The sequence below is a fragment of the Chiloscyllium punctatum genome, chromosome 1, assembly GCF_047496795.1.
Source record: "Chiloscyllium punctatum isolate Juve2018m chromosome 1, sChiPun1.3, whole genome shotgun sequence".
Lineage (NCBI taxonomy): Eukaryota > Metazoa > Chordata > Chondrichthyes > Orectolobiformes > Hemiscylliidae > Chiloscyllium > Chiloscyllium punctatum.
In genome coordinates this window covers 136,615,770-136,639,829 of record NC_092739.1, presented here as the reverse complement: position 1 = coordinate 136,639,829, position 24,060 = coordinate 136,615,770, and the positions used below count along the sequence as shown (strand labels likewise).

Here is a 24,060-nt window from a genome sequence, read left to right as displayed (position 1 = left end):
ATATATATATATATATATATAAAATTTATGAATATGCACAAGTTTCCATATTTGCATAAATATTTTAAATATAAACACAGTAAATACATTCTATACATTACAAATTGTGTCCATAAAAATACAAAAGAGCTATGTACATTAGAATAAAACATGTGCTTTAGCCAATTCTCATTGGGATGAGTATTTTTTCTACCAACAAAGTTAATATCTTGAAAACAAAAATTTGCTGGAGATCACAGCAGGTCAGGCAGCATCCATGGAGAGAAAGCAAGTGACCGTTTTGAATCTAGATGACTCTTCAATCAGAGCTGAAGTGAAGTGTGGAGGAGACAGCATTTATGCTATAGTTGAGGGTGGACTTGAGAGTGCTGGGGGAGAAGGGATGTTGGTAATTCAGATTAAGTGATCAGAATGTGATAATGCCAGAACAATGGTGTGTCTAACTTCCAGATTGGAAACATTCAGGTATTTTTAGAGATAATTTAACGAGCCTATTGTAGATACAGGCAACAGCAGGCCAAACATTGTGCACAAGAGGCAAGCAATAAAATTGTGTTGCGTTCAAATCTTTAATTTGACAACTGTAAAACATACCCTTATAATGTCCTGACAATGATATGCAAATCAACATTTTATGGTATCAGCAAGCTCTGCTTTGATCTGAAATTGAATCAGTTCAAGCAGATTTTGAGCTAGATATTTATCTGCATGATTTTTGGTGGATCTAGTGCCATCCTAAAACTGGAGGAAGGTTTTTCATTGAAAAGGTACAGACAACTGTATCATGAGGTATTTGGTATCCACTGATTCCCAACCTTGAAGCTGTATGCTTAGATTTAGCTGTACCTACTGGAGTTTATGTGACAAGATCTTACGCCTTTACCATCTGCAACACTTTCTCAAACACAGTCTATTAACAAATTAATACATCCTATTACCATAGTGTACAGAAGAGGTTTACCAAGAGGTTACAAGACTTCAGTTATGTGGTGAAATTGGAGAAGCTGGGACAGATCTCCTTAAAGCAATGGTAGCGAAAAAAATCATTTGCAATTATGAGGTTTTTCTACTTATCGTATACACTTGTGTAAAAGTCAAAGTCAATTTCATGTAAAAGTCAACCCCTTATTTTTGGCCAAAAAATCTTATATTTTCCATATATCTCATGTAATAGTCGACCCTACTATATTGCATTATAAACCTAACACAAAGGAAACTGCACGTTCCCATTAATCCACTTAAATGAAATCGCATTCATTCAGTCATAACTCTACTTAGTTCACTTGGCTTACTACAGCATATTTTGATTCAGACTCATACCAAGTCTATCGGTACTTTGTTCACTATACATCCAAAACTTAATATCCTTAAAAAGTTAATTATGTTCATTATGCCATTATATCTGAATAAAAGATATATATCTTTAATTCTTTGACAAATTTGTTAATGTTGCTGAGGTTCATTACATACGAGAGTAAATGGGAGGGAGGTGGAAGAATTTGGCGGGTAAGTTCAAGACACTGACACATTCAGAATTTAATAAATGTTTCATTTTAAATGTGTCATTATACCAGGCCATAATGATGTTGAACAGTGTGATTTTGCAGGATTTCAATGAATCTTTGACATGGTAAATTTTCAAACCAGTATGTATAAATAAAATTTATAATCAGTAGTAATTCATTCTTGTTTCTCTTGCTTTTATCCGGTAATTACCTTTACTGTAATTCACTGTGTGTTTCTTCTTTACCCGTGATTAGTTGAGCGATCAAATTGACTTCTGCTAATAATACGGTATTTCAAACTGTACCATGAATTTCAACCCCTCAAAACTCGTGCCCGTGTAATAGTTGACCCTATAAATTGAACCTTTAAAAATATACTAAAAAATTTGACTTTTACACAAGTATATACGGTATTCAAACTGTTTCATCTGGTAAGTGGGTCAGCAACCATTGATTTAAGATGAAGGTCAAAACAACTTGAGGAAATCAGGAAAAATGATTTTCACACAGCTAAGATCTGGGGTGCACTATCTGAAAGGGTGGTGGAAGCAGACTGTGCAGAAATATTCAAAAAAGAACTGCACAAATACTTCAAAAACAACTATTTAACAGGGCTCTGAGGAGGAAATACTGCAATATGGGAATAAGGTCCAATAACTGAAGCCTAAAGGCAGACTGATAGTCCAAAAGTGACATGCAGCCTGTGGACAGCACAAATTGCCTCTTACTATGCTGTGAGATTCTATGATTTAAGATGTTCATCAATTTTCCCTAGGCGGAAGTACATGAGACCACAGCATTTCTGTGAAATGGTAGATTTTCTGAAAGTAAAACAATCTCATTGATGGTACACACAAACTCTTTGCTTTTATGGGTAGGAAAAGTTTCCATTAATGTGCAGTTGATTGTAGAACATAAGAATCAGACCATGTACGTATTTGCCAGATAGCCTAAAGACAACTAAAGCAACTTATTGCAGGGTGCAAAGGGAAAACAGAATTACAGTCAAGGTAACAAGTTAGTTAAAGGAGGAAGTTCCCAACCTTCCACAGCAGGTTCTATCTGATCCCACTGTAGAGTTTAAAGCTGTGTTTAAAGTGACTGAGCCTGATATTTGTGGGTGACTGGAGCGGTGTCCAGCAATATCAAAGCCTGGCATCTGTGGAAATGTTCAATTCCACAACCCACACCAGGGGCTCATCTGATGAGTATTCACACTCAGGAAGATAACTCCTCTCCTATGATGGTTTCTAATAAAGAAGGTAACCTGATTCTCAATTGAGCCCCACAGTTATTTCTTTCATGTGAAATGGACAGGACTATAGACAATCATGGACAAAATGGCATGTTCATCTGTTAAGGCTTCCAGTTGGGCGTAAAAGTGAACCAAAGTTGAACTGGTTTCATATTAATCAGCTAAAAACTATTAAATAATATGTATTTCACCTCTTTTAGTTTCAGATTAATTAGGAAATGTTTCAGCTTATAGAATTGGAAATGGAATTTATCAACATTGTTCCAACAAAGGGCTTTCCTGTCAGGAATCAGGTCGTGTATGAATTTGCACTGCAAATGAGACTACAGAAGATAAATGTTTTACTCAGGACTATTTAATATGATTGTTTATTGTGAATATTGCAAATGAGAATCTGACATGTTAAACTAATATGCTGAGAACAAAACATGGAACACAGTTGTGTACAATTTCAAACTCATATTTTACTTCAGATCAAACAAATTGCCAGTAACAATTTGTTCTTAGGTTCAGTCTTTAACATTTAGCTTAGAGTTCATTTTAAAATCCAGAAGGAGGTATTGGAGATAATAGTTCAGCTGGAATATCCAATACCCACACAGTTGTTAAATTTAAAAATGATAATGAAAAGAATGATTATTTCTCAGAATTATCTGATTAAAAAAACCGAGAGAGAGAGAGAGACAAAGGAAATAGTGATCTAGGAATTAAATCTTGTTGCTTAACTATTCTCAATGTGGGTACGCTTCCTCGCTAAGAATGTAGTCCATAATGTTTCCTTTGATACAAATTGTGGCAACAATTGCAATACTATTTACATTTTACTACCTGAAGACACCTTACTTCAAGACTTCAAAAATGCACCACTGATTTGACTGCTCCTAAAACTCCTGCTCATAATATTGAAATGGCTAAGCTCCCACTGCAACCCGCTGGTCAATCACTTTACCTTCGGAAACAACTGGAAGACTTCAGCATCAATGAAGATGAAGCCACTGCTGTCTACTTCATACTTCAGTTTAATGCCCTTGGGGGTGTTCTTCTGTGTCGTAAATAGATACACTGGTGCATTGCAGCATCGAGTCAAATGAGATCTGAGTATGGAAACAGAAGTTGAGTGATTTCGGACCCCACATGGACAGCTCAGAAATGAACCTGACTAACGCGTAAGATTGATAAACAGTGGAAGATCACCAGCAGATAAAGAAAGTTAGTAAGAGAATTTTCCAAAGTCCGTCCCCAGCCTGGCCACAGTTTTGAGGCAGATAAGAGTTCAGGGGATAAGAACTCTCAAGTCTCAGATGGGAAGGGAGGGAGCAAGTGTACTTTCTTCAACAGCCTCCTTTCCTGTACAGCAGTTCCTCTAAAAATAAACCTGCCATATCAAAATTGCTCCTCACTCTCTGGCATTTCATCAAGATTCCCTACCCCTTCTCCCCATTTTCATGGGTCCACCCTCTCTTCTCTCCTTCCTTCCACAACATCAACCCCGCTTACCTGGATATGGGTTTGTCTTGTTCTAGTCATCCTGTTATAGGAAGGATATTATTAAGCTGGAGAGGGTTCAGAAGAAATTCACTAGGATATTGCTGGGAATGGAAGTTGATTTATAAGGGAAATTGAGTTATAAGAAGAAGCTGGAAAGGCTGGGACTTTTTTCACTGGAACTTAAGAGATTGCAGGGTGACCTTATAGAGGTTTGTAAAATCATGAGGAATATAGATAAGGTAAATGTAGGTGTCTTTTCCCTAAGATGGGAGACTTTAAGGCCAGGGGGCATATTTTTAAGGTGAGAGGAGAAAAATTGTAAGAAGACATGGAGACAATTTTGTTTACACATAGGACGTGGTGGATGTGGGTACAGTTACAACGTTTAAAAGTCATTTGGATAAGTACATGAATAACAAATGTTTGGAGGGATATGGGCCAAGTATAGGCAAATGGGAATAGTTTAGTTTGGGCCTATGATTGGCATGAACTGGCTGGAGCAAAGGGTTTGTTTCCTTGCTGTATGAATCTACGACTATCCGTAGTCCCAGTCCTGGTGCTACTGTGACTACTGACCTATTGGTCAATCCGATTAACTGGTAACAGTGAGCATGTGAGTAAAGTACAATCACAAGATGGGGCTTGGTTTCCATTCAAGGATCCCTTCATGAGATGACAGTTCAGCAGGTCTAGGTGCGTTAATGTAGAGCCATATGGACATCGAAGCTCTATCTTTGTTGTTCGCCCACTTTTTCAGAAATCAGACCTGTTTGATCCAGCCTTAGGCAACTGTCTGTGTGGAGTTTGCATGTTCTCCCCATGTCTGCGTGGGTTTCCTCCGGGTGCTCCGGTTTCCTCCCACAGTCCAAAGATATGCCAGTCAGGTGAATTGGCCATGCTAAATTACCCATAGTGTTAGATGCATTAGCCAGAGGGAAATGGGTCTGGGTGGGTTACTCTTCGGAGGGTTCGGTGTGGACTTGTTGGGCTGAAGGGCCTGTTTCCACACTGTAGAGAATCTAAATCAGAATATTCATGTGACTCATAAAATGCATGTCAACGTGGCAAACATATTAACTCAGCACAAAAAGAGTCTCTGCAACCACATAATATTCCATACACTGCTTGATTGAAAGTATCAAAAGACCTATTTACAGTGCAAGGGAATGATTACATTCTTATTACAGATTATTTCTTCCAATTGCCCACTGGTTAACAACTTAGCAACACAATCATAATTGTTGTTGACATGACGAGTGCTATTTTGAGTTTATACTGCATGCCAGATCAAGCAGTATCTGTCACTGTATTGCAGTACACAGACAAAGCATTTAAAATCATAAATACTAAGTGGGGAGTGACCCATCATCACCTGTGCTCAAATGGTCCAGCTGAATATATGGTACATGCTACCAAATAAAAAAAAAGATTAAAATGTTGAGCAAAAAAGCAAGATTTTCATTTTGCTGTATTTTTGTGCATCGAAGGACAAGGAATTACCATTCCCATCACAACTTATGCTCAAAAGGCAAATTTGAACAAGTTGGTCCATCAGTTGTCAAATCATACCAAGACATGACATTCTTCTTCAAAGACTGTGGAGCATGTCAGAAAGACATAGCGAACAAGCGGGTACACACCTACCAAAACTCTGCATGGACAGAGAGTGCAAGTTAGAAATACAGCTACAGATACTTGGATACCACAGAGGCTTCCAAAACATGCAACTGTCCAGATCATACCAATTTATTATTAATCATGATGCCAATTGTGAAGGAACAGAAGCCAACTCAGATCAACTTACAGCACACAAATCATGCACAAAGGGAGGGAGGGAGAACATTCCAAAGATGTTGCCCTGTGATGTTGAGTGATAGCAACCAGCAGCAAGACAACCAAGTTGTCAAACAAGTGCAACAAGGAACAATGCATCCTTCTCCGAATGGTCGTACAATAATAAAATCAGGACAAATGATCAAACCACTATTGAAATTTGAAATGTTAATCTTGCAACTTTGTTGTACTTGTTTGAAAATTAACAAATTTACTATGTATAATTAAGCATGTGTGTTTGGAATAAGTTTTTATTGTTGGGGAAAAGGGGGATGTTGTGTTATATCTCAATCAGTAATTCTGTAAGAGACATACTCATGATAATGTAACTGCATTATAGCACATGACTTGAGGATTTAAATGATTTAATTCAGATCATTTGGACTGAAGGGTTTTCTTCTGCGCTGTATGACTCTATTTGAGCCATGGGATGTTACTGGAAATATGCCCCTCTGTTCTACCTAATAGCCTAGTATTAGCCCAGTCAGTCATGTGCCTGAGGAATTTAATGTTTGTACATAAGTTACCTGGAAAAATGTCTGTTGGTCTCTTCAATAAAATATCCTGCCTGGTTTCTTATATTATGAGAGGTAATTGCCATGTCAGGTAAAATATCCTGCAAGAGATAAACTTACAACACTGTGTACCACCCCTCCACGTCTCTCCCTCACACACCACACCCCCCCCACCCCCCACCCATGGTAAATTGTTGGATATGCTAATCCATGAGCAAACACATTGTAGATGAAGACAGTATATGTAAGTGAAAGCCAAGCAAAATTCAAAGGAAAAGCTCAAAGCTCTCAAAAAGAGTAATTTCTGAAAGGTGTCATCATCAATGTTCAAGAGAAAGGTTGAATGGATAAAGGCAGTTAGAAGAAATCAAAGAATTAAGGAATTTGTGACTTCTTTTTCCTCATGCGTTTTAAAAAACATTTCCTCATCTGGGTCATGCTCAAATCCTGATCATGTAGTTATGCAAGAACAATCCATTCTGACATGGCAGCTGTTCTTAGTATTGTCTAGTACTTGAGTTTGTATGTAAATAAATCACTCAAGAACAGCATCTGAAAGATGTAGAATAATTAAATCTCGGAAGGCAAAAATATATCATTCATTAACATTGCAGAAATGTAAACATCATCTTACTTGTAATATTTGGACAAAGGGTCGCAGACGCTTGGAATGAAGTTGAAGTTGATCTCAAAATTGCTAAAAGTTTACTTCCAAGTGTGGAATATCATATATAAACCTGATGGTACGGAGGGTGATTACTTGTGAAATGGTGATGCCAAAGTTAGTATTAATGATCCTGTGATAAAGATGAAGAGAATTTGTACAATGATGTTTAACTATGAGGCAACTGGAATGAATTGTTCAGTGATTCAAGCCAAAGATTTTGAAGAATTTCAACATGAAGTATTGTACATAATTAATTATATATTTGTATTTACGGATCAAATATAGAGTTTGTATTGTCTTAAAATTAATGAATGATAAATGTATAATTAATATGAATTCTTTAATGTTATTTGTTTTATTTTATACCATTGCAATGATTGCACTCAGACCCAAATCAAGCATCATGTCAACCCCTCTTGTAAAATCTGACAACTTTTAGACTAAAATAATGGTCTCAAGATTTGGGATTTTGAGTATGGAATAAGATTTTATCATTGGGAAAAAGGGGGATGTTGTATTATATCTCAATCAGTAAACCTTGAAGAGACATACTCATGATAACATAACCGCATCATAGCAGTCATTGTATTCCTTTCATTCTGGGTGACCTATTTCACTCTCTCTCAATCTATTCTTACCTATTTCTGTTATTCTCTTTTACTTTTACTCCTACTCCACCCCCCTCTTCTGTCCTTTCCCCTATTCCTCTCTCTTCTCTCCCTTGCTTTCAGTCCTGAATTTATGATTTATTTAAAACTCCTGAGCAACTAGTAACTGTTTCTCAAACATTTCCTATTCTCTTCCCCAAATGTTTTCCCTACCCTTTTCCATTTATACTTTTACTTTGTGTTCCTATTTGTTTCATTCAAATTGTCTTTGTTTCCCTCACCTTCTTCCCAACTATCCACTCAGTCTCCTTTTCCTCCTCTTGCACATCTACTGAAACTCCTCCTCCTGAATTGCTCCAGCTCTTTTTTTTCTTCACCTCCAGCTTCTCTTTCACTTCTCATTTTCATCGTTCCTGCCTTCTCATTCACTTACTTGAAAATATTGGCTGCGGTCTCATTCAATTCCCATTTACACAGCTGTAGGGTCTTCCATCTGTCAAACAGTTCAGACTGTTTCACCCTGCAGAACAAACAGTCAGCATTACACAAACAGCTATGTCATGTTCAAATGTAAACAGAGCTAATTCCATTATATGGAGCCTAGAATATGAAATAAATTAAACTATTTGAGACTTGTGTGTAAAATCTGTGTTCCTCATCAGAAATAGGAGCTGCAGCAAGCCATTTGGCTCTTCAAGTCTGCTCCACCATTCAAGCAGATCACAACTGACCTCTGACAGTGTGGTTATTCTCAGTGGCAGAAAATGGAAGGTCCACTTGCCAGTCTTGTGACTGAGGGGAGTCTTTGCATCCCCGTGGTGTGAGAGAACTGTTAGACACTTGCAGCACGGAGGTTGCTGGCCTGCTCCTCCCTGAAGGCATTGCTCTTATTGGTGGTGTTGGGGCGAGTACGAATCCAGGAAGGTCCAGTTCAGAGTCCGACAGAGAGGCTGTCACATTCTGCTCCTGAATTAAAGTGTCCCTGCTCCTGGTTACCTGGAGCTGTGGTGAGGTGGGGACACTTTGGTCCCCAGTGGCTAGAGATTGCGTTTCACCGGGTCTCTCGCGACATCTGGCAGCTCCGGGTTGGGGGGGGGGGTTGCTCCTCTCCTTCTCCCCTGTGGTGCTGTACCTCTTTTTCTTGGTGGCCATTCCCCTGCATAGCTTCATCATCAGAGGAGCTGCTGGTTTGCCCATCATGATGCTGCCTCTTTCTGCTTTGCTGTGGGCCCTGGGGGCCTGAGGCATTTTCCTCTCGTGTTGTTCCTCACCAGTATCCATTCCCCAGCTTCCTTCATTTCTTACACTGACTCTGTCTGTTCAGGTGGAGATTGGGTTGGTGCTGTAACTCTGCTCTGGCTACCTTTTCCTCTTCTCCAGCCTACCTTTCCTACTGGGTGATACTTGTTTCTGTTTTCTTACTGGACATTGACACCTTACTGACCTTTGGGAGTTCATGGCTCACGTTTTCACTTCCACCCATCTGAACATAGGTGCCCCCTCCATCCTGCTTCCCCACACAGGGTGCAGCTCGTGGACTCCTTGCAGTCCTCAGTCAGGTGACCCTCCTGTTTGTAGTTCCTGCAGAGGGTCACTTTACAATCCGCTGCCACATGCCCTGACCTCCCACAGGTTCAGCACATTCTAGGCTGCCCCATGAACGTCAGCTCAGCTCAGCTCCCTCCAATCGCAAAACTAGAGGCCGAGTGGAGGATGTCCCCTCTGGCATTTACTTTCAGGGTCACTTTGTCCTGTCGCTTGCTGATCTACATTCCAAAGGGGTCCACTACATCGGTGCTGGGCTCCTTCAAGCGGCAGGAAGGTTAGGACACCTGTTGCCAGGACATGCAGGTTGTATAAATGCATTATAACTACCTGGCTCCTCTGTGCAGGGAGAACAAACAATGTACCATGGACAAGACGGAGATGGGGTCCTCACCTCCTTTCTCCTCAAATACCTTCATGGGATGCTCACATTGCTTCATGCTTTTGAAGGTCACATCGAAGTACACCCCCACCCCCAACTGCTGGAGAATTTCTGCAGACAAAAAATATTGGCTGCTTGGAACTCACAGGAATCCAGGAGGACTCTCTTCACAAAGAAGGTTCAGTCGACCGGGGATCCTTCCTGCAACGTTTTCACAGTCTTGGATCCTCTGGCCTGGGACACCAGCACTAGCAGAGGTCATAGCTCTGGTTAGCTGGTCACTGAAATGTCATTAAGTGAGGCCAGCATAAAGATCGACCAAATGCAACTCAGCTCAACCGACAATCCTTCAAATTCTGGTCACAATCACGATACAATGATGACGAAGGTCCTCAGCTCAGACTCCTCTTGGGAGAACCATCTTCTGGATCATGGTCTCTTCCCTTCCAGGTAAGCTGATAAGAACAGAGACTACACTTGATCTTAGCCAAAAGACGGAGAAGCAGCAGACAAAGTAGGTTTCCAAATCCTAGTTACTTCTCACCAGTAATCTCTAGTGTGGATTAGATAGGCTGATGTACAGTACAGAAACAAGTCTATGTTATCCTGTGTAGGTCTCCACTTTTAAAGTAACAGTGACTTACATGGAAAGTATCTTCACCTCCATGATCTCATTCCGTAGCTTCCAGCATGTTGAGGAGTTGTATTCAAATGAAGCTTCACGCAACTCAAAGTACCTGCAGGGAATAAAATTTGCATTTTTAAAAACAAACTCACACAACATGTTTTCATCAACTCCACACTGTACTGCCTTCTTATTTCTTTACAAATATTGGGAGAATGATTTTGAATAGTTTTCTTCTCTGTGTATTGTTCAAACTGGGGAAGGAATGAGTGCAACAGGAAACAGCACAATTGTGTGTTGTGCGAGATCTCTAAGATGTGGATTCGAATTTCCTGTGTGGTGAATTCTCAACCCTCAAGAGCTGATCCTCTGCAGAAATGTGTTTAGTTGAAGCCAGTTGACCCTCCCATCACCTCCCCTCCCCCATTACAAAGGTCAATGGTTGAGTAACCAGTGGTGCCCTCTCACATAGATTTGATGCCCACATATACAGCATACTGGCAATAGTTCAAAACTAATCTCCACATGATCAGTTCAGTCTGAATAATGTATGTGGAATGGCAGGGTGCATATTGGGAACTCATAAATACCCCTCCAACCTTAAAAGTGATACTTTAAATAAATCAACAGGCCACTTACAAGAAAGAATAAAGTCTGAAGGATTTATTTGAATTTCCTCTCTTTTGTACTGCCCTCAATATTTCAGGACTTTCCCTCTCCTTTCTTTGCCATTTTTTTTTGGCTTTTTCTCACTAATGTCACTTGTGTCCCATCCTTATCATTGTTAGTTGCACAGCTTCCTATTGATGAAGATGGAAAAGCTCCAAACACAAGGAGGGATTTATTTTTCAGGTCATCCAAGTACAAAATGTGCCTTTCGCCCAAGGCTCCAAAGAGTGATGTAGGCTACTGTCAACTGGAGTTTCCCCCACCCTCGTCTCTCCGAGGTCCCATTGTACGCCGCTTCCCCCATCTCCTCAGGTATAACTGTATGCCAGGCAGATCATATTGTGCCAGTTATGAAAAGTGCTCAGTTAGGAGTTCAGGGTCAGTATGGTAACGAGGACTGGCCCTCAAGGCAGACCGTGGCTCTGTTGAAAATTGGGGCCCCCTTCAAAACTGTATGCTTTCAGTATTCCATATAGAGCTGTCACTGTGTAGCGTGAGCCCTCATTTAAATATGGTACAGTAGTGACTAACCTCCTACCACGGTAAACAGAAGGTTTATAAATGCAATGTTGTTGAAAATAAGGAATGAAAACTAAACATCAAATACAGGTGGTCAAGGGGACAACAAGTGATCAGACATCATTGGTAGATGTAACACAGTCTTCAGCCAAAAGGATTCAGGCAACTGATTGACAGGGTGTAAGTTACCTGCCCCTAGAAAAAGGGTAAATTAACAAGTGATCAGGGCAGAGGGCAGTGTTTAGGGAGCTGTCTGATCCAGGTGGAAGGCAGACTAGAAGGTGCAGGAGGAGGAAGCCCCAGTGAAGAGTTCCCTAACACCAGCTAGAAAACAATGCTGCCGTCACAACTTTATTGAGACCAATGCATTCCATACCAATAGCCGGTTTGTCCTCTGGTTTCTAAACTTGTCATGGTTCTATACTTTCTTTACTTAATTATCTAATGTATCGTATCTAGACTCTACTGCTTCTTAAACTCAATAGACTATCAGAAAATTTTCACAAATTGTTGACTGCCAATATTATGTAACTATGATCACGAGCCCCCAAATAAACATATACACTACAGAAATGGGCAAGTGTCGTACCCACTGCTTGTCCATTCCACATCTGGATTTTAAAATCTACCCTACGCTTCCTGCCTCTGCTCTGCTGTGTCAAATGGTCCTTACTACAACCCTCTCAGCAGCTGAACATTTTGCTAAGACATAAAGTGGGCCAAGAATTGACTCATTATGCAGGGCTTCACTACCAGAGACCACAAGAAGTTTTCACTGAATTCACAATTTTCAAGAGTTAAAAAATTGCTTTTATAAAAAAGCTCCACTCCAAATAAAAAAAGGAGCAGTTAATTCAATGTACCATATCACGTAATGGTGGGCCAATGTGATGCCTGTAATCCTAATATTGGAGATGTGGAAAATCTATCCCCTGTCTTCTTCCACATGCTATGGTGACAACAGGCAATTTGTTTTTACTTAGCAGGTCATGGGGTATGCCCTCTTCTTCGGCCATGGTTAAACCTGATTGGTGGAGGTTAGTGAGGTTTAATTATTTTATTTGCAGGGTAATCAGTCAGTGAATTAATCAGAGACTTATTTCAGCGACTTAGTTCAACTTATTTCACTTTCCTTTTGTAGGGTCATTGTGTGTCCTAACTGATTACAGAGTGGTTGATCAATCTGCCATCACTGCTGCCAATTTTCACATACTTGGACTTTGGGCAACATATTGCTAGATGCAGGCAGCCATGAAAGTTGATCTAATTTTTAATTCTGGCAAGTGAATTTGGGGCTCTGATTCACATTACCCCTGACAATGCACATCATATCATGTTATGACCAAACTATGCACAACTTTGCTACTGGCTTTTGTAAAAAGACAGGATCCAGTCTTCCAAGAAAAGCATTGTGTTCTATGGAATTTTCCTAACAGTAAGGAAAAGCCTCTGAAGTGAAAAACAGGCTGTGTTCCCCTAGATCAACAGATGACTAACTGAGCATCCAGAAATATCTTTTGTACCTACAAGACTGCATGCCGGATTAGCCCATGACATTCATCCCAACTTGGAAAAGGTTCTTCAAGAATTGTTTTTTTTGCAAGGGATACTGAAACAATCAGATCCCTGTACCTAAGATGGACAGCTGGATTTTCACAGAGTCAGGGAATTTCTGTGGACCTTTAGAAAAATGTTTGGTAGGACTCCAACACACAAGTTTTTATCACACACCCCAGTCCACTTCCAAAGATCTAGCAGGTACCAAGGCATGAGTCACATGGGAGGAAAATCTGAACTCAGTGGGGCCATTTGAACTTAAAGCACCAAGTCTATACAGACTCTATCCTAACTGATCTAAGGGCCTTAACCTGTAATATGGGAGTCACAAATTGATGCAGTCAACATAAATGCTCCTGAAGGGTGAAACAGGTCTGCTAACGTGTCATAATAGGAGGCATTTTTAATCCTCCACTCTTTAAAGATGAAAAAAATAGGCATAGATTGTAAATAAAAACCCATCTGCTGACTGCTTAACCCAACAGTTGGCTTGGCCCAAAGATGTCCACTCCTCCCAAAAGCTGAAAATGTGTTGCTGGAAAAGCGCAGCTGGTCAGGCAGCATCCAAGGAGCAGGAGAATCGACATTTTGGGCATAAGCCCTTCTTCAGGAATCCTGAAGAAGGGCTTATGCCCGAAACATTGATTCTCCTGCTCCTTGGATGCTGCCTGACCTGCTGCGCTTTTCCAGCAACACATTTTCAGCTCTGATCTCCAGCATCTGCAGTCCTCACTTTCTCCTCCTCCCAAAAGCTGCCAAGGTCAGAGAAAAAGACAGTCTTCAACTATTTTGAAGAGCTGTTATTTTGGTGCAAAGGCAAGATAATATTTCACTACAGCAGTTATTCATCAATAATCTCAAAATTCTGTAGTCTCCCTTAATAATTCACTCCTCTCTTTGTCCTATCTTGAGAATATGAAACAGGGGGCTCAAGACACAACCCGGGCAGAAGAAGCCCAAAAATCTCATTATTTGGTCAGTGAATTGAGATGGTCATACCTATTATTCAATATTGCAACAGCATTGTTCAGCAGTATTCCATTGTCAAATAATCTTTTCTACTGAACATACTGTGAAAGATCACTGTAAACAGAGACAAATCAATGCCAATCATGAGGAAGTGCTTATTGAGAACCAAATGGTCTATATACTACTGCAACTCTTGTCAACCAGTTCATTTAGTACCATAAGCTCTAGGATGATGGTATTGATCTCACTTTTGCATTCCAGCTGCCAAAAGCACAGTTTGAAGTCAGGGTAATGGCCATTGTCCCTATGTCATTTCAAATCATCAGATCAAAGAGAACTGTGAAGTTACCACAAGGTTGAATCCATGAACAACAGGCATGGAAGACTGATGTTGCACTTGGAAATGCAAACATTTTAAATAAATTAGAATATTTGTAGTTAAATGTTTTCAATGAATAATTTTAAGAAAATCATGTTGTTTAATAATGTTGGTACCTTAGAATGTCATAATAGATGGGGAGGAAGTTGTTAGATTGGGAGCTTTGATCAAATGCTCGATCATATGTTGGAGACTCTGATTGAAGGTTGGAACTAGAGCAGCTTAGAGCAGGGAGCCCACCTAAGAGATCTGGGGCCTTGTCACAGCTGTTAAAGGATCAAAGAAACAAAAACCGAGAAAACCTTCTAACCCTTTCCATCGCATCCATTTACTCCCCATACCATCTCTTGCCTCCCCACCTCCGCAAATCTGTGTCTCTTCGCCCATACCACAGTCCTTATTCACCCCATTGTCAGTTTAATGTTTGCCCACAGCCACAAACTTTTGCCCTTAAATGCCAACTGACCCAGTTTCCACCATGTGCTGAGATTAAACAATATAAAGTTTACTGTCTATTAATTAATTCACGATACTTATCAAATCTTTAACTGGCAGACAGACTGACAGTTTGACAAAGGGTCAGTTAGACTCGAAACGTCAGCTCTTTTCTCTCCTTACAGATGCTGCCAGACCTGCTGAGATTTTCCAGCATTGTCTATTTTGGTGACAGTTCCACAGGTTTATCCACTTTTTATTCATGTTAACATCTACATTTAACAATCCTGGTGGCAACGTTGGATCTTTCTAGGATACACTGCTATTTCAAAGACTTCTGGCAGCTTTAGAACTACTCCTGAAATGATAAAACCCACAAGCTACATTTTGACCTCCCAACAGCGAAAAATTAATCTATTTGGAAGCATCCGCACTTCAATGTGTACTGCTGCAATAGAGTTCGTATTCAGTTTAGCTGCACTTTAATATGGGCACAGAAAGAGAAACTGCTGAAAAAGTTCAGCAGATCTGGCAGCATCTGAGGACAGATATCTGTTTATATTTTGGGACAGGTGAATGGTGAATTCTTTGTTTGGAGGTGGGAACCCCAGATTTGGGAGTCCAACACACTTCGGCTAGAACGGAGTCCCACTCCATCATTACGAAAATACAGGCCACTGAGTCCCAAAGGTGACAAAACTATAAAGAACATAGTGGGACCATTCAGGCCATAACCCCATTCCTTCCACAGACCGAGTATAATTCATGGCCTTATCTCATTCAATACATATCTTTGCTGGTCATCTAATCAACTTCATCATCCAGACCTGGCTTCTGAATATATAATTAGCAATTGAAAAATTCTGTTTGATTTGGAGCTACATTTTACAGTCTAGAGACACAAGGATCAAGTATACTTACTGTGAGGAAAGATCAAAGCTAAATTTAGAATCTGCCTAGACCCAAGTGTTCAGTTTCACTTTGAGTGACACAGTTATTGAATCACCAAGGAAGCAATAACAATATCTGAAAAGTCACTGTTTATTCTGCATGATCCTAATGTCCTTCAAATGAACAGCTGCACCACATGACTAAACCGGCTCAGATTTTGTCCTGCTTGCACCCGCCAAGGAAGCCATCTGGATAAAGCGGCCTTATCATTAATTCATTACAAAGGGGTGGCTGATAGAAGCAAGCACAAGAGACAGACAGACATACAGAGCACAAGGGTGGGTGTGCATGTGCACAAGAGAAAGAGTGAGGGACGTTACAAGCTATTTTTACAAACTTTATGGGAGGGGGCACAGAGAAAGATACGAGGTAATCAGGTCATTTTATTATGGAAGGGAAATCATGTTTAACCAATTTGTTGGCTATTTATTCAGAACTTCCAACGAGTGGGCGGCACGGTGGCACAGTGGTTAGCACTGCTGCCTCACAGCGCCAGAGACCCGGGTTCAATTCCCGCCTCAGGCGACTGACTGTGTGGAGTTTGCACGTTCTCCCCGTGTCTGCGTGGGTTTCCTCCGGGTGCTCCGGTTTCCTCCCACAGTCCAAAGATGTGCAGGCCAGGTGAATTGGCCGTGCTAAATTGCCCGTAGTGTTAGGTAAGGGGGAGATGTAGGGGTATGGGTGGGTTGCGCTTCGGCGGGGCGGTGTGGACTTGTTGGGCCGAAGGGCCTGTTTCCACACTGTAAATAATCTAAAGAACCATACTGGACTCAACATTAACTGTTTGTCTCTCCACAGAAGCAGCTAGACCTGCTGAATTTCTCCAATACTTTATGTTTGTTAATTTCAGATTTCCAGCATTTTGCTTTTACAGAAATAGGGAAGTTATGTTTCACCTTAACAGGACACTGCTGAGACCACATCTGGAGAATAATGTACCGAACAGGTCTCCTTATTTAAGGAAGCAGAAATGCATTGGCAGCAATTTAGAAAGATTTCCTGGACAAATACTTCAGATAGATGGGTTGTCTTGTAGGGAAATGGGCAAACCAGGCTTGTAGGAGGTAACTTCATTGAAGTGTGCATGATTCACATATTGAAGGAATAGATGTCGGAAGAATGTTTCCACTTATGGGAGAATTGAGAATTAGGGCTCCCTGTTTAAAGCAGGAGTCAATCATTAAAGACACAGATAAAAAAGACCATTTTTTTTCTCAACAGGTTGAATGGGCTTGGAGGTCTCTTCTTCAAAAGGTGCTGGAAGAAGGGTGAATATACTGAAGACAGGGGTGAATAGAGTTTTGATAAACAAGGCACTGAAGGATTATCAGTAAATATAGGAAAATGAGTTTTTGAAGTGGACAATTAATTTTCTTTACCCACCCCACAGCCAAGGCCTTGTTATCACATGGGCTACTCTCATCACAGCCAACCCATTTTTACCCACTAATGGTCCCCATCAATAGCCTTTCTTTCCACCAGTTCACCATCATCCAACTGATGTTTTCTCTCTTTCTGTCTCCATCTTCACCACCTTCATCGCTCCCTTCCCCTCTCCACCCTGATCTTCAGCATAAATACCACCTTTTCCTGGCTACACAACAAAAAGCACTTCTCAATAAGGATCATTAGGCCAGAAATATTAACTCTGCTTTCTCTCCACAGATGCTGCTACACCTGCTGAGATTCTCCAGCAATTTCAGATATCCAGCATCAGCAGTTCCTTAGAACACAGAACAGTACAGCACAGTACAGGCCCTTCGGCCCTCAATGTTGTGCCAACCTTTTATCCTACGTTACGATCCGACAAACCCACATACCTTTCATTTTACTATCATCCATGTGCCTATCCAAGAGTCGCTTAAATATCCCTAATGTATCTGATTCTACAATCACTGCTGGCAGTGCATTCCACGCCCCTACCACTCTCTGTGTAAAGAACTGACCTCTGACATCTCCCCTAAACCTTCCTCCAATCACTTTAAAATTGTTTCCTTGTGATAGCCATTTCTGCCTGGGAAAAAGTCTCTGACTATTCACTCTACCAAGTCACCTCTCATCCTTCTTCATTCCAATGAGAAAAGTCCTAGCTCCCTCAATCTTTCTTCATAAGACATGCCCTCCAGTCCAGGCAGCATCCTGGTAAATCTCTTCTGAACCCTTCTAAAGCTTCCACATCCTTCCTACAATGAGGCGACCAGAACTGAACACAATATTTCAAGTGTGGTCTAACCAGAGCTCCACAGAGCTGCAGCATAACCTCGCAGTTTTTAAACTCAATCCCCCTGCTAATGAAAGCCAACACACCATGTGCCTTCTTAATTACCCTATCAACTGGGGTAGCAACTTTGAGGGACCTATGGACATACCCCAGTTGATAGGGTAAGCAGACAGCCAAATGCCCCCGTATCCCATGCCTCCTTCCTTTCTGAATGAACCTGCCATGGAGAACCTAATCAAACGCCTTGCTAAAATTCATGTGCACCACATCCACTGCTCTACCTTCATCAATGTGTTTTGTCACATCCTCAAAGAATTCAATAAGGTTTGTGAGGCATGACATGCTCCTTACAAAACTATGCTGACTATCTCTAAACAAACTATGGCTTTCCAAGTAATCATAAATCCTGTCTCTCCGAATCCTTTCCAATAATTTGCCCACCACAGATGTAACACTGACTGGTCTGTCATTCCCAGGATTATCCCTATTCCTTTTCTTGAATAAAATTTGCCACCCTCCAATCATCTGGCACTACTCCAGTGGACAGTGAGGACGCAAAGATCATTGCCAAAGACGCAGCAATTTCTTCCCTTGCTTCCCATAGTAATCTTGGGTATATCCCGTCAGGCCCAATGGACTTATCTATCTTTACTTTTTTCAAAACTTTCAGCACATCCTCCTTCTTAATGTCAACCTGTTACAGCATATCAACCTGTTTCATGCTGTCTTCACAAATGTCAAGGTCCCTCTCAGTAGTGAACACCGAAGCAAAGTATTCATTAAGGACCTCCCTATCTCCTCTGACTCCAGGTACAAGCTCCCTCCACTATCCCTGATCGGCCCTACCCTCACTTTGGCCATCCTCTTGTTCCTCATATAAGGATAGAATGTCTTAAGGTTTTCCTTCATCCTACCTGCCAAGACTTTTTCATTTCCCCTCTAATTCTCCAAAGTCCATTCTTCAGTTCCTTCCTGATTACCTTGTAACTCACTAGAGTCCTATCTGATCCTTGCCTCCTCTTGCCTCCTCAACCTTAAGTAAGCTTCCTTCTTCCTCTCGACTAGATGTTTCACATCCCTTATCACTCAAGGTTCCTTCGCCCTACCAACCCTTCCTTGCCTCAGTGGGACAAACCTATCCAGCATTATCAGCAAGTGCTCACTAAAACAACCTCCATATCTCTGTCATGCATTTCACTGAGAACATATGTTCCCAATTTAGGTGCCCCAGTTCCTTCCCCCAATTAAATACTTTCCCATACTGTTTGCTCTTAACTCTCTCCATGACTATAGTAAAGGCCAAGGAGTTGTGATCACTATCACCGAAATGCTCTCCAAACAAGAGACAGACAATAGACAATAGGTGCAGGAGTAGGCCATTCAGCCCTTCTAGCCTGCACCGCCATTCAATATGATCATGGCTGATCATTCCTAATCAGTATCCTCTTCCTGCCTTATCTCCATAACCCTTGATTCCACTATCTTTGAGAGCTCTATCCAACTCTTTCTTAAATGAATCCACAGACTGGGCCTCCACTGCCCTCTGAGACAGAACATTCCACACAGCCACTCTCTGGGTGAAGAAGTTTCTCCACATCTCTGTCCTAAATGGTCTATCCCGTATTTTTAAGCTGTGTCCTCTGGTTCGGCACTCACCCATCAGCGGAAACATGTTTCCTGCTGCCGGAGTGTCCAATCCTTTCATAATCTTATATGTCTCAATCAGATCCCCTCTCAGTCTTCTAAACTCAAGGGTATACAAGCCCAGTCGCTTCAGTCTTTCAGTGTAAGGTAATCCCGCCATTCCAGGAATTGACCTCGTGAACCTACGCTGCACTCCCTCAATAGCCAGAATGTCTTTCCTCAAATTTGGAGACCAGAACTGCACACAGTACTCCAGGTGTGGTCTCACCAGGGCCCTGTACAGCTGCAGAAGCACCTCTTTGCTTCTATACTCAATCCCTCTTGTTATGAAGGCCAGCATGCTATTTGCCTTCTTCACGACCTGCTGTACCTGCATGCTTGCCTTCATTGACTGGTGTACAAGAACACCCAGATCTCTCTGCACTGTCCCTTTACCTAAATTGATTCCATTGAGGTAGTAATCTGCCTTCCTGTTCTTGCCACCAAAGTGGAAAACCACATATTTATCCACATTAAACTGCATCTGCCATGCATCTGCCCACTCACCTAACTTGTCCAAGTCATCCTGTAATCTCCTAACATCCTCATCACATTTCACCCTGCCACCCAGCTTTGTATCATCAGCAAATTTGCTAATGTTATTGCTGATACCATCTTCTATATCATTAACATATATTGTAAAAAGCTGCGGTCCCAGCACGGATCCCTGCGGTACCCCACTGGTCACTGCCTGCCATTCCAAAATGGAGCCGTTTATCATTACCCTTTGTTTCTTATCAGCCAACCAACTTTCAATCCAATCTAGTACTTTGCCCCCAATACCATACGCCCTAATTTTACTCACTAACCTCCTGTGTGGGACTTTATCAAAAGCTTTCTGAAAGTCCAGGTACACTACATCTACTGGATCTCCCTCGTCCATCTTCAGAGTTACATCCTCAAAAAATTCAAGAAGATTATTCAAGCACGATTTCCCCTTCATAAATCCATGCTGACTCTGACCTATCATGTTACTACTATCCCCACGTGTCGTAATTTCATCCTTTATAATAGACTCCAGCATCTTTCCCACCACTGAGGTCAGACTAACTGGTCTATAATTTCCTGCTTTCTCTCTCCCACCTTTCTTAAAAAGTGGTATAACATTAGCCACCCTCCAATCCTCAGGAACCGACCCCGAATCTATCGAACTCTGGAAAATAATCACCAACGCATCCACGATTTCCCGAGTCACCTCCTTCAGTACCCTGGGGATGTAGACCATCAGGCCCCGGAGATCTGATGCCTGGCCTAGTTCGTTGCCAAGCACTAAATCTAATATGGTTGTTTTTAGTTCATTTTGTTCGTCAGTACTATCTAGAAAAAAAGAACAATGATACTATGATAAGATAAAACAAGCTAAGGACTACACTACAGAATGACACCAGCAGCATGGGTTCATTCCTTGTAAAGCCTGTGGTAGTTCACAGATTTCTATGTTCTTGCCTTGGCTGACACCTCATGTGGATGGTTCTCCTCAAGCTATGTATCCTGTACCTCTAAAGGAGACAGATATCTATAGTCTTTTGTGGACTCTGGCTAATGGGGTGAGGTGTATCAAAACTACATCCTTAATTGAATATGTATCCATAAAATAATTAAGCTTTTAAAAAGAAAATCATGGATGACTTTTATCACATCAAATGCATAGTCAAAAGGGTTTAATTATAAATATCAAACAGTTGTCCTTCAGAACATTATGTGAATTCCATTCCACTCATTACTTCCTGTCTTGTAATATCGCAGCAAACATTACCCAGATAGCACTGGAACTATAAACATGTGACAAGATAAATGAGAGCTGCTCTTATTTATAGCAAATGCCCTAACTGGACAGTCTCACTGGGTATAGATCAGCAGAAGGTCTTTGATGATGCAAGAATGCTATGTATGTACAGTAACAAAAAGTTTCCCATGTATTTTTTCCTGATTTTTAAAATTGCCTGGCAAAAAAATGATGTCAAAGGCAAGCTAGCATCTACTGAAGCCCAAAAAAAATGATTTACTTGTGCAGGCAGAATGCATAACTTGGATTTAAAATGATTAGTTTGCATTTGTCTTCACTAACATGGATGCTATTAATGACAGTGTGTACACAGGCAGTAAAGAAAGTCATTAGAATAAAAATTAATACAGGAGATTCTTAAAAAGATAGACACTGTTCACAGAAACATACAGCACAGAGCAGGCCTGTCGGTCATCGAGTCTCTGCCGATCTATCTACACCAATCCCACTTTCTACCATTTAGTCCATAGCTTAAATGTTTGACATTTCAAGTGTTTATCCACTGACTTTTTAAAAGGTTGAGGTGTTCTGCCTCTACCCCCTCCCAGGCAGTGCATTACAGATTCCCACCATCCCAGGGAGAGAAACTTAAAATTATGCCCATCGTTACTGACCCTTCAACTAAAGAAAACAACTGCTTCATATCTTTCCTGTCCATGCCCCTCATAACATTTTACAACTCAAAAGAAAACAATCCAAGCCTATCCATTTTTTTTTTGTAGCTAGAATATTCCAACCCAGGCAACATCCTGGTGAATCTCCTCTGTACCCCCTCCAGTACAATCACATCCTTCCTACAATTTAACTACCTGAACTGCACATAGTACTCTGCTGTGGTCTAACCAAAGGTTTGTTCAGCTCTAATAGAAATTCCCTGCTCTTATTATCTATGCCATGACTGATAAAAACAAGGGCCCCATATGCCTTCTTAAAAACCCTCTGATCCTGTCCGGCTGCTTTCAGGGATCTGTGTACAAGTACACCAAGATTCCTGTTCCTCTGAACTTCCTTGTGCCTTGCTATTCATTGAGTACTCCAAGTGTACCATCTCACTTTTCAGGATTAAATTCCATCTGCCCTTCTGACTGACCCATCTATAGCTTCATGTAACCCAAGAAGTTCTTCCTCACTATTAAACACCTTGCTAATTTGTAAACTTACTTATCATTTCCCCACATTCTCATCTATATTGTTATCTATATCAAAAACAATAAAGGGACCCTGCCCTGATCTCTTGGTGTGCCACCAGACACTGGCCTCCAGTCTCACACAATGCCTTCTACCAGCACCATCTGTCTCCTATCATTAAGCCAATTGGGATCCAATTTGCCAAGTTACCCTGAATCCCACGTGTTTTTACTTGCTTCATCAGTCTCCCATGTGCGACCTTGTCAAACATTTAAGCTGAAATCCACATAAACATCAACTGCACTATCCTCAAGTGTTTAAAATAAGAAAGTCACCTGGTTATTGGTTGTTATACTGAGAGAAGCAGGGGTGGAAGTTGACAGGTTATTCCAATCTTTCTTAGTTATGGTCATGCCAGAGGAGTGTAAACCCACCGACTCCCACAACTACCTGGATTACACCTCTTCCCACCCTACCTCCTGTAAAAATGCCATCCGTATTCCCAATTCCTCCGCCTCTGCCACACCTGCTCCCAGGAGGACCAATTCCACCACAGAACACAACAGATGGCCTCCTTCTTTAGGATGGCCTCCAACGCATCTCTTCCACATCCCGCACTTCCGCCCTCAGACCCCACCCATCCAACTGTAACAAGGACAGATCCCCCCGGTGCTCACCTTCCACCCTACCAACCTACGCATCAACCACATCATCTGCCGACATTTCCGCCACCTCCAAATGGACCCCACCACCTGAGATATATTTCCCTCCCCACCCCTTTCCACATTCCGCAAAGACCGTTCCCTCTGTGACCACCTGATCAGGTCCACACTCCCCAACAACCCACCCTCCCATCCTGGCACCTTCCCCTGCCACCACAGTAATTGCAAAACCTCCGCCCACACTTCCTCCCTCACTTCCATTCGAGGCCCCAAAGGAGCCTTCCACATCCATCAAAGTTTTATCTGCACATCCACCAATGTCATTTATTGTATCCGTTGCTCCTGATGCAGTCTCCTCTACATTGGGGAGACTGGACGCCTCCTCGCAAAGCGCTCTAGGAAACATCTCCGGGACATCCGCATCAATCAACCCCACTGCTCTGGCCCAACATTTCAACTCCCCCTCCCACTCTGCCAAAGACATACGGGTCCTGGGCCTTCTCCACCGCCGCTCCCTCACCACTCGATGGCTGGAGGAAGAACACCTCATCTTCCACCTCGGAACACTTCAACCCCAGGGCATCAATATGGACTTCACCAGTTTCCTCATTTCCCCTCCCCCCACCTTACCCCAGTTCCAACCTTTCAGCTCAGCACCGTCCCCATTACCTGTCCTAC

The 24,060-nt window shown here is 41.6% G+C and overlaps 1 protein-coding gene across 6 annotated transcripts in view; it reads right to left on the bottom strand.

The window, feature by feature from the left end:
- Positions 1-24,060, bottom strand: part of st8sia5 (ST8 alpha-N-acetyl-neuraminide alpha-2,8-sialyltransferase 5) — a 101,008-nt gene that overhangs the window by 23,434 nt on the left and 53,514 nt on the right. For all 6 annotated transcript variants that reach the window (XM_072575015.1, XM_072575052.1, XM_072575024.1 and 3 more), the window contains 3 exons: positions 10,443-10,535; positions 8,305-8,391; positions 3,710-3,854 (listed from right to left, as the gene is read on the bottom strand). In XM_072575015.1, the coding sequence (XP_072431116.1) occupies positions 3,710-3,854; positions 8,305-8,391; positions 10,443-10,535 (325 nt within the window). The remainder of the gene's footprint in view (positions 1-3,709; positions 3,855-8,304; positions 8,392-10,442; positions 10,536-24,060) is intronic.